The following is a 14059-nucleotide window of genomic DNA, read 5'->3' as shown; positions in this document are numbered from 1 at the left end:
ACAGTATCTTCAAACGATGCGGCTTTTAACGAAAGGACGCAATCTTCCTGTACAGTCTTTCATAAGCTTCGAAAGGTCAGGTAACTCCAAACCGGTAACCACTATAACTCCATACCTTTACCCATGGTTCAGATCATGGAAATATATTACCACAAACCGATGCGTTTCGTAATTTTGGTTCATAAATCTGCGTAATTTACGACCAAACCAATTCTTGCACGTTTCGTGGTTTAGTTTGTTCAGGGTGTGACTAAATATTTGACAATGTGACCGCTGGGTGCCTCTATTATTGTTCTGCAAATTACAATTTCAAAATGCTATGCGCTACCAACAGCGGACGATACCGTCACCTGCATCTGGCAGATTGTGTTCAGTACGGCATCAGTATCATCGTGTTCAGAGCACAAGGCCTCCACTGCAGCAGGAGTAACCGGTACACTTCCGTCGGTGACAGCATTTCCCAGTATTTCGCATTGTCTTGAGGTCAAAGTGGTTGCGAAATAGTACTCGATCATATTCTGGACTTGAGTGGCATTCATATATCCAAGCATGAGCTTCTTGTTCACACGGCCCGGACGAATGAGTGCAGAGTCAAGCTTTTCGGGGTGATTTGTGGTCATGATCACAATGCGACCGGGACAGTCAATGACTCCATCGAGGACATTCAGCAGACCCGACAAATTCAGCTTGTCGGACGCTGACGAAGAAGACGGCGCAAAGCGCTTGCGCTGTCTCCGTGGAGCGTCCGATTTGTTCTCTCGTGCCATTACTACAGATGCGGCGCAGTCGATATCTTCCATGACAAAAACGATGTCTTCAAAAGTCATATTCACAGGCAGATCCACACCTTTCACGACAAAACGAAGATCGAAGAGGGCGTTCATGAGCTCCTGGTTCGTCTTAACTTTTCCCAATGAGATGGTCACGATGTGGCGCTTGGTGTACTGTGCCACAGCTTTGATGAGACTGGTCTTCCCAGTACCTGGTGGTCCATGCAGCAGTAAACCCAGCTTGTATGGGAAACCTTTAATGGCAAACTTGCCGGATCGAGCCATAAAGCTGTCGAGAAACTGAAGCAGCTGCGGTTTTTCGTCGAAAAACAAGTTCTTAAACGATTTCTCTCCACTCAGAGCATATCGTTTGTACACCACCGCAGGAGTCGACTTTGTTCCTCCGTCTTCGGCATCTCCTGGTTTTGCTTCCTGCACAGCCTGCACGTACATATACCGCTTCTTGTCACTTGCCAGCTTCAGAAGTTCTAGCAACTGGTACTTGGCGAAAGCATCGTTGATGAGCTTGTCGATCTTCTTGGACGCACCACGTTCGTTGGACTTGAAAGCGTACACCATAATGACTTCCTTAGTTTTGCGCATGACAGTGTCTCGACCACCTTCGTCCTCCTCTGGGCTCTGTAAGTACTGCTGGAAGTAGATGCCCTTCTCCACTTCGACCCATTCCTGTAATTTCGGGAGCGACGCGACTCGCATGCGATTGAGTTCTTCGTACATAGTTGCATCGTCGTCATCATCGGACCAGTACTCTGTCGTTCGCTTGGACACCATGTTCAACTTCTCCTGCGTTGCGTCGTCGAGCTCACGTTCCACCATTTCATAGCGAACTCCCTTGCCTCGCAACTGAAGGACGTCAGCGAGGTGAGTGGCAATGGCCTTCTGCAAAATGTGACCGTGACGGTTCTGGTACTCGTCCAACACGTAGTATTGCCCATAGCGCGTAACAGCTTTGATCTCTCGTAGAACGAGGTCGCTGGTTTTGCCACCCACCATAGCGCCCTTCAGCTTACAGGCCAGGGCCTCGAGGTGCGCCGGGTACAACATCAGTTGCATACAGACGGGCACCATGGCGAGCATGAGAGTATTGAAGACTATGTAGGGAGTTGAAGAGTTCTTGTGGTCCGAGGAGTCTGCGGTGTTGTTCGTAGCAACCTCGAAGAGTGGCTGGACCAGGGTTTGAACGATTGAAGGGAACGCTTCGGAAGGATCCATGGATGAAGCGGCAGACTCGTGGCAATTTGCCTAGTGAGCTAGAAGTGAACATTTTGGTTGGTGATCACGAACTTCATTCACAATTGCGAACGGCTGGAGCAAATCATGCTGTCGGTTGTACCCAAATCGCTCTCATTGACTTAATATCTTGCTTTTTGTATGCATTAAGTTGAAGTGTCCATAAAGGAGACCATCACTCACTCTAGTCACAGTTTGAGTTGCTCAAAAGCTGCCTTCACTTTTCAAAGTGCCAAGAACCTCTCAAGTGCTTCTAGTAACCCGTCACAAGCTTGTCATGTCAACCTCTACGGCTCTCGAGTTCGGAGTTATCAACACCCTACGCACGGGCAATGCTGTATACGACCTAATGGTTTGCATGGTGGTGCCAGCCGTCGTGCAGCGGATCACCAACTCTGGCCAGGACGCGCTGGGAGTCCTTAGGACAATATTTGAGTTCCTGTGTTGCCTGTTCTTTCCGCGGAAGTACGTGACCCACGTCGTGGAAACCAAAGCAGTGTCGGGTGAAAATCGAACGTACCGCCTCGACGACGACTCGAAGGGAAACGAGTTGCTGCAGAAGGCCATTTTGCTATACCTCACTGAGAACTTGGATATGGGGGACAAGTCAGGACGATACGATCTGCTGGAGAGACCGAATGCGAAGAAGTTGCTCGCGAAAAAGGAGTTTGTGCACATTGATCTTGAAAAACAGAAACGCATTAAGGTGTTGCTAGAGCAGCCTGCTTTACCTGAAGTTGCTAAGCTTGGAGTGAGTGTGTTGCCACCTTTGGATCGATGGATAGTGGTCCAAGAAGGTGTCGAGTTCATGAACGAGACCAAGAAAAATGATGATGAGAAAAGTACCACTATTCAAGAGACCAAGACGCTTTTCCACTTGCGATCTAATCTACCGGATGGACCAGAACGGATCGACGCGTTCGTTGAAAAGGCATTTACATTCTATCGAGACATCGAGAACAAGAAGTTTACGAGTGACACTGCTCGGTACATGTATGTGCGCTCTTCAGACCGACCAGCAGCTACCGACACGGACGACGAAAGTAAACTCAGTGCACCATACCACAAACGTTACGCCCTGGGCAACGACAAAACATTCGATAACGTTTTCTTCGAGGAGAAGGAGTCTCTGCTGCAGTTGTTATACCACTTTGAAAACAAAACGGGCAAGTTTGCCATCGAGGGATTCCCGAACAAGTTAGGATTGCTGCTGTATGGACCACCCGGAACAGGCAAAACAAGTGTAATCAAGGCGGTGGCGGAGAAGACTGGACGCCATATCGTAAACATCTCTCTCGGCAAAGTCAAGACCAACCAGGAGCTCATGGACGCCATGTTTGACCTCCGTTACGCCATCGATAGACTCGATTTGCCTGTACGCATGGGCTTCAAAGACGTCGTGTTCGTGATGGAGGACATTGACTGTGCGTCTTCAGTTGTAGCAACTCGCGAGGAGGGATCGCCAACGCCAGTATCGGAGAAATCGGCAGAAGGTGAAGATAACAATTCTAAAGCTACAGAGATAATCAACGAGGTTGAAGACGACGCTGGGTTTGAGGATATTCCAAGGCTTGGGCCGTTCTATCGCCGCGGAAAGATGGCGGCACGATTTTTCGGTCCCAGTACGATGAACTTAGATGACGATGACGATGACGATGAAGACGACGGATTCCTATCTGCGTTGTTGCAATCGCAGATGGAGTTTGAGGGTTTTGGGCCAAAGATGAAGGGAGGATTCGTGTCCTCATCAAACTCCACTGATAAACTCAACCTCGCCGGTGTTCTGAATGTTCTGGACGGAGTTATCGACTGCCCTGGGAGGATCGTGATCATGACCACCAACCACCCAGAAATGCTGGATCCAGCCCTTGTTCGCCCCGGGCGCATCAGCAAAAAGCTGCACCTTGGCTACATGTCCACTGCGCAGATTGAGAAAATGATGTCGTATTACTTTGCGAGGACGCTGAATCATGAACAGCGAAGGCGATTACAAACACTGGAGGATTCTGACAGGGTCTTCACTCCTGCAGATATCGAAGAGCTGTGTGCGGAACATGACAGCGTTGATGATGCACTTGACCGGATGCTGTATTAATTATATGTTTTCTTTAAATTAATATACAATAAAACTTTACCTTAAGGTGCCTTAAAGGTTATTGAAACACGAACCAAAATGAAGCTTGTGCAAACGAACAACTTAAAAAAATAGATATTATCTTAAGGTCCTATCCACTTGCAGCTCGCGAGCGAAGCGCGTCAACTAGGATCGCATCAAGCAATTTCCGACCAGCGTCGAGCTGATGCGCGCGAGCAGCGGCACTTTCAAGAAGCCCTGGTAGGAAATTCTGTTTGACGTCCTTTGCTAGCGGGTCGAAGAAATGGCCACTCTCCACGAGCGTGTCGAATACTTGGGCATGAAGATTGGCCAAATACTGCTTGGCAGACGCACGAGCTGCCACTTTTTCTTCCAATTCGGCCTGTGCTGCGAGACGTGCAGTCTCTTCGTCCAGGCGACGCTGCTTCTCTGCGAAACGGCGCTTTGCTTCTGCTTCGAGACGCTGCACCTCGGCCAACTCGGCGTTGCGGGCTTGTTCGAATAGTTCCTGGCGCTGGCGAATCTCTCGTAGCTCAATCTCCTCCAATAGTTCCATCATCCCGAGCTCCAATGTTTTGCCTACCAGAACTTCCAAGATTGGTTCGACCTCCAAGACGAAGTCGAACAGGTCACCGTTCTCAATCTGTGTGGCTACATCTATCCCCGAGGGTATCGGCATGAAGGTAATGGGCGGGTGTAGATCCAAAAGCGCATCGGTTTGTGTGTCCGCATCTACCTCTGGGTTTCTGTCGGTGAGTTCCTCCAGGTAATTGTCGGTCTGTACGTCCATGTGGAATCTGTCGCCGACCGGGGGAGGTGTGGCCGGCCGCTGTTGCAGTTGCTGCTGTTGCTGTTGTTGCTGTTGATAACGTGCTGCCCGAGTGACGGCTTTATTCGGTTTGCGGGAATCTCCACCTCCTCGTCCTGGGCTCTCGGGCGTCTCCTGTAGAAAAAGCGAAAAGCCCTGATCAGTTCATAAAGCACAGCAACCGTTACCCCTTTGCAGCGCAACGCACCTCCCGCATCACGTAAGCACTGCCACGGTGCACACGTTTGTCAAACATGATGTTTTGCGCTCGCTCTGTATTGCCATTGGCGTTGCCATTGCTGAACAGAGAACACAGCAGTCAGATGGAAATAAACGCAAACACACATGGAAGCTTAGACGGACGGCACGGCAGAACTCTTGGTGCGCTTGGTAGCGACCGAGCGTGGCGCAGACGAGAACTCGTAGCCTCCGGACTGCATGGAGATTGGCGATTTTGACGTATCACAACCAAGTTAGGTTGGCGCCGCTTCAACCCGTGTCGTTTCGGGCCACGGTACTAAACTGACCAGACACGGTACAGTTTTAGAGCATCTCAATTTTAGGAAAAATGACAAGGAGATGGGTCCTTTTGCGACCAGAAAAGACGGCGAGACACATGGCTTCATAACGCAGTTCATTGCACTATACTTTTTTTGGATGCTTTCGACTTGCCAGACTGCTGGAGTCTGACCGCACCAGCATGCGTCGACTTATTTGACGGTGCACGCCTCGCAGCGCCAACATCTAGAATAGCTTGCTCCGCTGTTGCTGCTACAAGCCAATCCTGTAAACTTAATACATGTATGTAGTTGCCGTGCGACAACTCTTCGCAATTCAAAAGGATCTGTTGATTGCGAGCGCTGGTGGGCCACCACTGGTGGCTCAAACGGCGTGTTGTCTGCGTGCCCGGCCAGGACGGACCGCCCACCAGTGTCAGTAGCAAAGCATCGTCTGAAGCCCGCTGCGTGACCGATTATCTCCGGCATTGCCGCATTTGCATCACGGCAGTCGTTGTGAGCCCAAGTCTTCAAGGTGCCCTGGTAGAACTCTTTACGACCGCCACGATGACCATCCATTCGGCAGTGTTTTAGGAGCCATGAGGCCAGCAAGCTCCGACACCCGCCGTGTCTTTGATCGGCTTGCCGATCCTCTGCATGGCGTCTGAAGTAACGCTACGGATTCAAAGCCTGATATCAAGTGCGGCCATAAACACCGAGCGTCTTGATGATAAAAGCATCTGGACTTGGCCACCAGGCCAGCTACCAAAAGCTGTTGAGCCTCAACGCCTTGGCAGCGCAACTAACTCCCTAAGAAAGTGAGCGCTGGAATCGCGGGCTGCCGAGTTACTGGCGCTGATGGGTCTGCCTTCCGATCAGCCCTGAGTTGAGGAGCCTTGGATATCTCCTCCATAAAAAGAACTATATCAAGATGCCCCAAATTTTGGGAGCTTTAGACCAAAGTTCACTTTTCCTTCACGCTTGAGATTCATTATTTATTATCTTCAACCTTGCTCACAGAATAACGAAAAGTATACATGATCAACTGCTAGTTACCAACAGGCTAAGTGTCGTAAGGTGCCACAAAGGCAGGCAGAACAATGTGTAAAACCTCAGGCGGACACTACGGTAAGAATCCGCTCAATTTGCACGCAAAATACGACTGCATACTGCCTCGTGATTACACAAGTATACAGGTCAGATTTCACTATCCTAGCTTCGATCGCCGGTGCAATGATGAGAGGCGCCGAGATTGCGTGGGGTAAGGCCTACTACCTCTTAGACTTGCTGTCGGCTGCTTCTGTAAATTGACGCAAAACTCTCTTGACAATTCTCCGTTACCCAGCTTCGTGACATAAAAAAAAAAAATGGAGTCAAGGTTTTTTTTACGCGCTGCTCAATTTATCCTGACAGCGTACCAACACCAGGGTACGTCTATCGACTCAAAGTATCGGATGCAAAAAACGATCGATTAACGTTAGAGTGAAGGACTATTTATGCATATTTAAGCATTTAAATGGGCACTTTTGGCAGAGGATGGAGCAAATCATGCAAAGTAACAAAATGAAGTAAGCGGAATAGAAACCACCTCGAGTGATTTTCGTTCTCAGCTACTTAGCCACACACAGCCCAAAGCACCGAGCGGCCGTCGAGCTTCCTTCCGCCCTCTGCAGCTGCCCCTCAAAACGTACGTGCTCGTGCGTCGACTCGTTGCCGCTGTAGTGGACCCATCTAACCCCTCCTCTCTGTCGTCCTCCGCAGCTCAAATGGCCTCACAGCAGCAGTTCGAGTCTGTCGCGGACGGAGGAGTAAGTACAGCCATGTCCGCCTCCTCTGCGGCCTCTGCGTCCGCTTCCTCCTCCTCTTCGACGTCCGTAGCGACATCATCCATCTCTAATTTGAGTGGCCGACCCCCACTGCAGGACGCGTCGGCGCTGGAGATCGCGTACAGTACCATCTCGCCCAAGGTGGAGCAGCCTCCGTATCCCATGCATATCAAGCTCAATCTCATCGACCAGAACCCGCTAGCCTCCAGTCTTTCGACCAATGGTGACTCAACGTCATGCGAGAGTCCGTACCCCATGACTCCCATAACCCCTGGCGGGTACTCATCTAGTGGCGGCGATCTGAGCAAGAAGCAGCGCCACAATCTGCGCGAACAGCGTCGCATTCTGCGCATCAGTAACCAGTTTGACATCCTTCGCAACAAGCTCGAGGCCGCGGGTTACTCCTCCTCCAAGAAGGACAAATACAGTGTGCTGCAGGCCACGCTCGAGTACATCTCCAACCTCGAGCGCAACCAGATCGGAGGCGTGGCGCCCCACCCCCAGATGCCGCACCACATGCAGCACCCGTCGCCGCACCCGAACGGTGGCGTCCCGCACCATCTCCCATCGCCGTGCAGTGAGTCGGGCGGGCGGTTGTCCATCACGGCGCCGTCTCCCAGCCACGTCGACAGCAAAGGCCAAGTCTTCATGATCGATAGTATGCCATCGCCTGTGCCGGCGCTGTCCATACCAGGGATGCAGCCTCAGACCTCGTACCCGCTGGACATGGACAACATGTATGGCGGCGCTGCCAATGGCGCCTCGAACGCCAGCGTTAGTGAGATCGAGGGCTCCGCTGCCTCATATCGCGACGTGTTTGCCAACAGTAGTATGCCCAGTCTTCTAGCAAAGCTGGATGGTACCATTGTCGAGGCGAACGCGCTGTTCCTAGAGCTGTGCTGCAAGAATATCGATGAGCTTCGCCTACACAGTCTCTACACAATGTGCACCGCAATGGACGCGCCCAAGATGTACAACCTGGTTGGTAAGATCCTTTCGTGCGAGATGGCGTCGGCACAGAGCAAGATGATGTGGCATTTCTCGAGCACGGGTGACCGAAAGGTGAGGTGGCCCTTACGTTGTTGTCTATACTTTCAAAAGCTGATGCCTAACTTGCCTTCATCGATGCAGGTGTTTGTGTCCGTGTCGATGATCCACGATAGCATGCACCGCCCTGCCAACCTGCACTGCAGTCTCTTGCCGCTGTCATGAACCCCACCGCAGACCCAGGCTAGGTCAACTATAGCGCAGTGAGGCGAGTTCCCCTACTAATAGGGGATTCCCTTCAAATCGGTCAAGTTTCTCGGTCTGGAGATTCCATGGCGCGCGCCGGCTTACTTCAACATGGGGCGCGAGTGCAGCGAGCTTGTCTTCTTTCAGAGCGGTACTTTGGGGTGAATTAGTGAGGCAGAACCGCGAGCACTGTGCATGTTTAGGCTTTATCTTTTTGCATGAGCTGTACCATACGAAGCCTCAGCGCAACGATAGTGGCGATGGGGCTCACTGAAAAGAAAAGGAGAGAAAGCAACCACTACCAGCATAAAAAAGCATACATTGACGCTATTTATCATCGGTGCGGTGTTGCTCTTGCTTGTGCGTGTCCACGATTCCGAACCAACCACGCGCTACCTGGCTGCAGCCTTTACAGGCGTATCATGGCTGTGTATCCGGTCTCGTAGTTGGCGAAGACTTTGCCGCTGCTGTGGCTGCCGGCGTCTCGAATAGGTGCGTCGTGGCTCGCCAGACTCCAGCAGCGGCAAACGAGCCTGCGCAGATAAGCAACCAGCGACGTTGACCCAGGTCATGACGCGGCAGTTTGGAACGCTGGTACCAGTGCACAGGGGTCAGCCTCTCAAGTCCACTGGGCATGAGGTGTTCCATGACGAACCTCGTTGAGAAAGTAGGCGCCAACACCCAGCAGCGTGGCGGACCCGGTGAGGCGGCAGCTACACAGCGACAGCATTAACAATACACCCAAACTGGCGGAAACGGCTTGCAATGAGCACGGGGTGCATACCCGAGGCAGTCCTCGGTCGCCGGAGATTCTGCTGCCATAAAAAAATGACGATCAAAATGAAACCAAATATGCAGTAGTTCTTTCCTAAACAAAACTAGATCGTCTGCGACTTACACTGGGAATACATGTTCTTAGAACTTTTAATCACATACTAAGTACGATATTTTGGATGTTGTCCGAACGTTGACCCATTTACGTTACGCTCACGCAATTAATCCTGTTTGGGCTGTCCATTACTTATTCTGAGGTATTCCCAGTAAAACGTTAGCATCATCAGGTATAGGTTAATACAGATGATCCCGCGCTGTCAACCCCAATTTATTCCTGTCTAAGGGTAATCCTTTCCATGAATGTACCACAAAAATTGATCCGAGTACCTTTAGTTTGGAACAGTGCACCGCATTATTAATAAGTTGTAATATCTGGTAATTGTCAAGACTGAAGACGGACTGTGCAGATGCAGGTAAAACAGATAATGATGCATTGGATCGAAGGCTTATCATGTCAATGAACAAAACTAGAGAGAGCCTAGACGGGTGATCGCTCACTTCGAGTGGGTCCCGCGTGTAAGCAGCCAATCGAAGTACTCAGCGTGTGCTTTGGCTCCAATGCTAAGCTGCGACCTGCTTCCAGCGAATTGTACGAGTGTACGCGTGGCAAGAGCCACTCAGATATTACAATCTCCCCGTGTTGAGCTGTTGCTGGCGCTCAGTGAAGCCATTGACGAGCCGCTTCCAGTGCGATAGTCGACGTAGTTTCTGAACGGGTTCCCAGGAGTTTTGTGATTCTGGTAGATCAAGCCATTTGACCAAATATTGAAGCTTGCCTTTGCGAGTTCGACGTTGCAGTAGTTTTTCCACGACGTAAACCCGATTTCCCTGAGTATCGTAGATAGCAGGCGCAGCTTTGGAGAGAGATCGCTTCGCGAAGTATGGTGGATTCTCAATCGACAATTTCAACTGATCGATGTTGAACACTGGATGGCGTCGACTTAGTATCGCCGGCAAATTGACACGATATGCGTTCCTTCCAATTCGCTCAGCAATCTCATACGGCCCAATCCAGCGGGGCAGCAGCTTGTTCACGTTAGGGTCCTTGGTGGGGTCATAGTCTGGTTGTCCAATTTCGGTCAGATTGACAACCTTGGCATCGAGATATACCCAATCTCCCACGTTGTACTGCACATCTTTTCGCTTCTGGTTGTGGTACCTTGCTTGCCTTGCTTGAGCTCGCGCCAGGTGCTCCTTAGCGCCTCGTACCAGCTCTTCACGTGCTTGAACAAACTGATCGTGTGGCCCCACCGCTGCCGACTCCAGAGAGATCATTGCTGCAGGCTGCCTTCCAGTATCTAGGTGAAAGGGAGAAATTCCTGTTGACGAATGTAGTGCTGTGGCATGAGCATATTCAACTGTGGGCAGCACCTTGACCCAATCGTCACCGTAGTGCGAAACAGTGCATCGGAGCGCGTCTTCGAGCGTTCGAACTTGGCGCTCAGACTGGCCATCAGCTTGTGCTCGCTTGCTGACTGTCATACGCAGTTTCACTCCCATGTGTGCCATTAATCCACTCCAAAACTTACTGCAAAATTTGCTATCGCGGTCACTGACAATACTTGTCGGAATTCCATAGTAACGAACCACATGATCAAAGAAGACTCGGGCCGTCACTTCCGCTGTTGCGTCCTTGGTGGTTGGAATGTAGCACGGCCGCTTGCTTAGTCGATCCACCACCACTAATACTGCGTTGTAGCCCTTCGAGACAGGTAGTGCCGTAACGAAATCCATGGTAATGTGCTGCCAGCAATAATCGGGGATTGGTAACGGTTGTAGCAATCCTTGATGTGCTCGAGTAGAGCTCTTGTTTCGAACGCAGCACTCACACGTTAGAACATATTGTTCAACATGCTTCCGGAGACCTTCCCAATAGAATCACTGCTTCACTGCCAAGTAAGTACGTGTCACGCCCGGGTGTGCTGATATAGAGTTGTCATGATAGTCGTGTAGTACTCGGAGAATGATCTCATCAATCACAGGGAGAACAACGATCTTTGTGCGACCTTCGCCTTTCAGCTTTAGAAGACCATCCTCGAAGCTGAATCGGGGGTGTTCATGGGCCGGATGTGTCTTGAATCGAGTAACAATGTCGCACAACGCATGATCATGCTCGTAACCGGCTAAAAGCTGTTGGCGAAAGTCGTGGTCTAGCTGCGTCACCATCATGGCCGCATTAGCGTCAAATTCGATCTGCACAATAGCTCCAAAGTCACCGTTGCCCTGTACCAACATCTTCTCCATTCGCGAACCGTAAAGATTGTCGAACACCACATTGTTGGCTACCACAGGAGGACGAGACAGTGCGTCAGCTACGACATTGAGATGCCCTGCCCGATGTTCCAGCTTGAACACGAACTGACCAAAAAACTCAAGCCAGCGTGTCAATCGCGGCGATAAATCTGGGTGCGTTAGGAACCACCGACAAGCAGAATTATCGGTGAAGACAACGAATTCCCTCCCCAGTAGATACACGCGCCACTTTCCCATGCACAGTTTGATCGCGAATAATTCTTGTTCGTGCGTTGGCCATTTCTGCTCATTTGGATTCAGCTTTTTGCTGAAGTATGCCACGGGATGGTCAAAGCCCCTGTGTTCCTGACTGAGCACGCCCCCCACCGCCAGCTTAGACGCATCTGTGGTCACACGAAATGATTTAGACGGGTCCGGAAGACGTAATATCGGCGCCGAAAGAAGATGGCCCTTGACGGCATGGACAGCGCGGCTGTGGGCGTTGGTCCATATCCAGGCTACATCCTGCTTTAGCAAATCCGACAGAGGAGCCACGAGATCCGCGAAGCGCGGCACAAAACGGCGATAATAGCCGGCTAGGCCAAGAAAGCGCTGTAGATCTCGGGCGTTTTGCGGTAACGGCCAGTTGGCAATTGCGGACGTCTTGTCTGGATCAACTGAAAGTCCATTCCCGCTGATGACATGGCCGAGGAAGGTTACGGAGTCACGAGAAAAGTGACACTTTGAGCTCTTGACGAATAACTTCTCCTGGCGCAACACAGTAAACACTCGTCGAAGGTGTTCAGCATGCTCTTCCACGGAGCGTGAAAAGACACAAATGTCATCTAAGTAAACCACAACAAACGGTGCAAACTCAGAACCACCAAACAGAGCGTTCATCAGTCTGGTCCAGGTACCGGGCATGCCGGCGAGGCCCATCGGCGCCACGAGCCACTGGTATATTTCTCCGTTTGCCCGAAATGCCGTGTACATACGCGAGCGTTTCGAAAGGCGCATCTGGTGATACCCACTTAGCAAATCCAGGGTAGAGAAGACAACAGCTCCAACCATTCTCGCGAAAAGTTCATCAATATAGGGCAGAGGAATGCGGGGAATCACCGATTTGCTATTTACGTAGCGATAGTCAATTACTCATCGCAGCAACTTGGCAATATCGGTCACGTGCACCCAGTCAATGCGTTTAGGAATAAGGCCAGTGGTAGGATCCTTCTTTGGGACGGCAAAAATGTTCGATACCCACGGCGAAAACGACTTCTCGATCCACTTCTTGTCAAGAAGTTTCTGCACAAAATCACGAAGTGCGGGGCGCTCTACGTCTGAATGGCGGAATGGCGCTCGGGAACTGGGCTGTGCACCAGGCTGCATTATCACATCGTGCTCAATTGGGCGGACAGGAGGGAGCCCATCGGGTAGTTCTTCCGGCATAGTGTCGGCGAATTCGACCAATACGCGCTGGATAATTTCCGGTAATTCTTTTGAGAGAACGGCCGCACTTGTATCCATACGATAAACTTCAGCATAGTCCCCCTTGCGCAACCCAGCTAGAAACTCGCTCATGCTTATCACCTTACACTCGCATAGGTCAGGGCCGGACTCAGCTCCATGTTCGGCTACTGTCACACTGCCATCTGTAGCCGCCAGTGTCGACTCCGACACAGTATCAGAATTTAGTTTTCTTCCGGGAATCAGGCCGTTGACCCAGTCGATGACAGGGTTGGCATTACGAAGCCATGGCTGTCCGAGTATGCCGTCGTATGCTTGCTCGAGAGGCCACTCGAGGAAAGACATCACTACAGTAGCACAGCACTCACAGCTCACCTCGAGCTGACATGACCTTACACTCCGGGACTGTACTGCCCCATCAAACCCACGTGCTGTCACTGTGCTTGCGCTCGCACCGGGCAGCTCGCTGAAGACGCCTTGTTTCACAATACAGTGGGTAGCCCCCGAATCCACAAGCATATGGAGCGTCTTGCCTTTAATGGTGACATCGTGGAAGAGAAGAGGCGCAGGTGAAGGACCGTTGTCCATTTTACTAATTGCGATCGGTGAAAAATCACCGTATGCCGCAAAATTTGCAGTATTTAACTCGGTAGCCGGTAAGGTCTGGATAGTTTCAACAAAAATTCGTGGTGAAGATTCACTTGGTTCATCAAGCTCAGCAGATACTCCACTTACATCTGCTGAGCTCCTGCGTTTCCCTGGCCGGGTTTCTTAGGGCAATTGTGGATGCGGTGCTCCGGAGACTTGCAGTAGAAACAGAGGTTGCGACGGCGACATTCTTCCGTCGATATGTTGCGGGTATTGATGACGCTAATGTCCATAGGTTCTGGCATCGAATCTCCTCGCGCGTCGCCAGTCCCACCACGCTCAAAGTTTCGCTGTGAGCCTTGGTGGGTGCGCTGGGCGAAGTGGGCTCTTTCATAAGCTTGGGCATGCGATATAGCATCGCTCAGCGTGGTGCAGCGCAGATATGTGATCTCTTTGCGCGT

At 51.1% G+C, this 14059-nt stretch overlaps 5 protein-coding genes across 10 annotated transcripts; 2 read left to right on the top strand and 3 right to left on the bottom strand.

Moving 5' to 3' along the window:
* Positions 1-259: 259 nt before the first annotated feature.
* On the bottom strand, positions 260-2030 carry PPTG_07581 (hypothetical protein). Its single transcript, XM_008901860.1, has one exon. The coding sequence runs from the start codon at positions 2001-2003 to the stop codon at positions 318-320; it is 1686 nt and encodes a 561-aa protein (XP_008900108.1). The 5' UTR covers positions 2004-2030; the 3' UTR covers positions 260-317.
* Positions 2031-2254: 224 nt separating this feature from the next.
* Positions 2255-4188, top strand: PPTG_07580 (hypothetical protein). The gene has a single exon (XM_008901859.1). It carries the CDS (start codon positions 2299-2301, stop codon positions 4114-4116), a length of 1818 nt encoding a protein of 605 aa, XP_008900107.1. The 5' UTR covers positions 2255-2298; the 3' UTR covers positions 4117-4188.
* A 53-nt stretch (positions 4189-4241) lies between these two features.
* PPTG_07579 lies at positions 4242-5371 on the bottom strand. 2 transcript variants are annotated; one of them, XM_008901857.1, is made up of 3 exons: positions 5288-5371; positions 5133-5223; positions 4242-5059 (listed from the first exon to the last, which is right to left on the bottom strand). In XM_008901857.1, the coding sequence occupies exons 1-3, from the start codon at positions 5362-5364 to the stop codon at positions 4247-4249; spliced, it is 981 nt and encodes a 326-aa protein (XP_008900105.1). In that variant the 5' UTR covers positions 5365-5371; the 3' UTR covers positions 4242-4246. The 2 variants fall into 2 exon arrangements, with proteins under 2 accessions (XP_008900105.1, XP_008900106.1); XM_008901858.1 differs by having other exon boundaries at positions 5133-5371.
* Positions 5372-7028: 1657 nt separating this feature from the next.
* PPTG_07578 (hypothetical protein) lies at positions 7029-8862 on the top strand. 3 transcript variants are annotated; one of them, XM_008901856.1, is made up of 3 exons: positions 7029-7108; positions 7183-8309; positions 8379-8862. In XM_008901856.1, exons 2-3 carry the CDS (start codon positions 7188-7190, stop codon positions 8457-8459), a joined length of 1203 nt encoding a protein of 400 aa, XP_008900104.1. In that variant the 5' UTR covers positions 7029-7108; positions 7183-7187; the 3' UTR covers positions 8460-8862. The 3 variants fall into 3 exon arrangements, with proteins under 3 accessions (XP_008900104.1, XP_008900102.1, XP_008900103.1); XM_008901854.1 differs by having other exon boundaries at positions 7183-8862; XM_008901855.1 differs by having other exon boundaries at positions 7029-8309.
* Positions 8637-9359, bottom strand: PPTG_07577 (hypothetical protein). Of its 3 annotated transcripts, XM_008901851.1 has the most exons (3): positions 9265-9359; positions 9136-9193; positions 8637-9071 (listed from the first exon to the last, which is right to left on the bottom strand). In XM_008901851.1, the coding sequence occupies exons 1-3, from the start codon at positions 9300-9302 to the stop codon at positions 8901-8903; spliced, it is 267 nt and encodes an 88-aa protein (XP_008900099.1). In that variant the 5' UTR covers positions 9303-9359; the 3' UTR covers positions 8637-8900. The 3 variants fall into 3 exon arrangements, with proteins under 3 accessions (XP_008900099.1, XP_008900100.1, XP_008900101.1); XM_008901852.1 differs by having other exon boundaries at positions 9136-9359; XM_008901853.1 differs by having other exon boundaries at positions 8637-9193.
* Positions 9360-14059: the final 4700 nt, after the last annotated feature.

The sequence above is a fragment of the Phytophthora parasitica genome (assembly GCF_000247585.1).
Source record: "Phytophthora parasitica INRA-310 unplaced genomic scaffold supercont2.12, whole genome shotgun sequence".
Classification (NCBI taxonomy): Eukaryota; Oomycota; class Peronosporomycetes; order Peronosporales; family Peronosporaceae; genus Phytophthora; species Phytophthora nicotianae.
The sequence above is the reverse complement of the archived record's forward strand: the minus strand, read 5'-3'. Positions and strand labels throughout refer to the sequence as shown.

Bases quoted from the DNA above. Each gene is read 5' to 3' on its own strand.
- PPTG_07581 (XM_008901860.1), bottom strand. From the start codon at position 2,003: ATGGATCCTTCCGAAGCGTTCCCTTCAATCGTTCAAACCCTGGTCCAG.
- PPTG_07580 (XM_008901859.1), top strand. From the start codon at position 2,299: ATGTCAACCTCTACGGCTCTCGAGTTCGGAGTTATCAACACCCTACGC.
- PPTG_07579 (XM_008901857.1), bottom strand. From the start codon at position 5,364: ATGCAGTCCGGAGGCTACGAGTTCTCGTCTGCGCCACGCTCGGTCGCT. The intron at 5,224-5,287 runs GTCCGTCTAAGC...TTCTCTGTTCAG, and splicing joins ACCAAGAGTTCTGCCGTGCC to CAATGGCAACGCCAATGGCA. The intron at 5,060-5,132 runs GTGCGTTGCGCT...CTTTTTCTACAG, and splicing joins GTGCTTACGTGATGCGGGAG to GAGACGCCCGAGAGCCCAGG.
- PPTG_07578 (XM_008901854.1), top strand. From the start codon at position 7,188: ATGGCCTCACAGCAGCAGTTCGAGTCTGTCGCGGACGGAGGAGTAAGT.
- PPTG_07577 (XM_008901851.1), bottom strand. From the start codon at position 9,302: ATGGCAGCAGAATCTCCGGCGACCGAGGACTGCCTCGG. The intron at 9,194-9,264 runs GTATGCACCCCG...GTCGCTGTGTAG, and splicing joins GCGACCGAGGACTGCCTCGG to CTGCCGCCTCACCGGGTCCG. The intron at 9,072-9,135 runs GTTCGTCATGGA...CACTGGTACCAG, and splicing joins GCGCCTACTTTCTCAACGAG to CGTTCCAAACTGCCGCGTCA.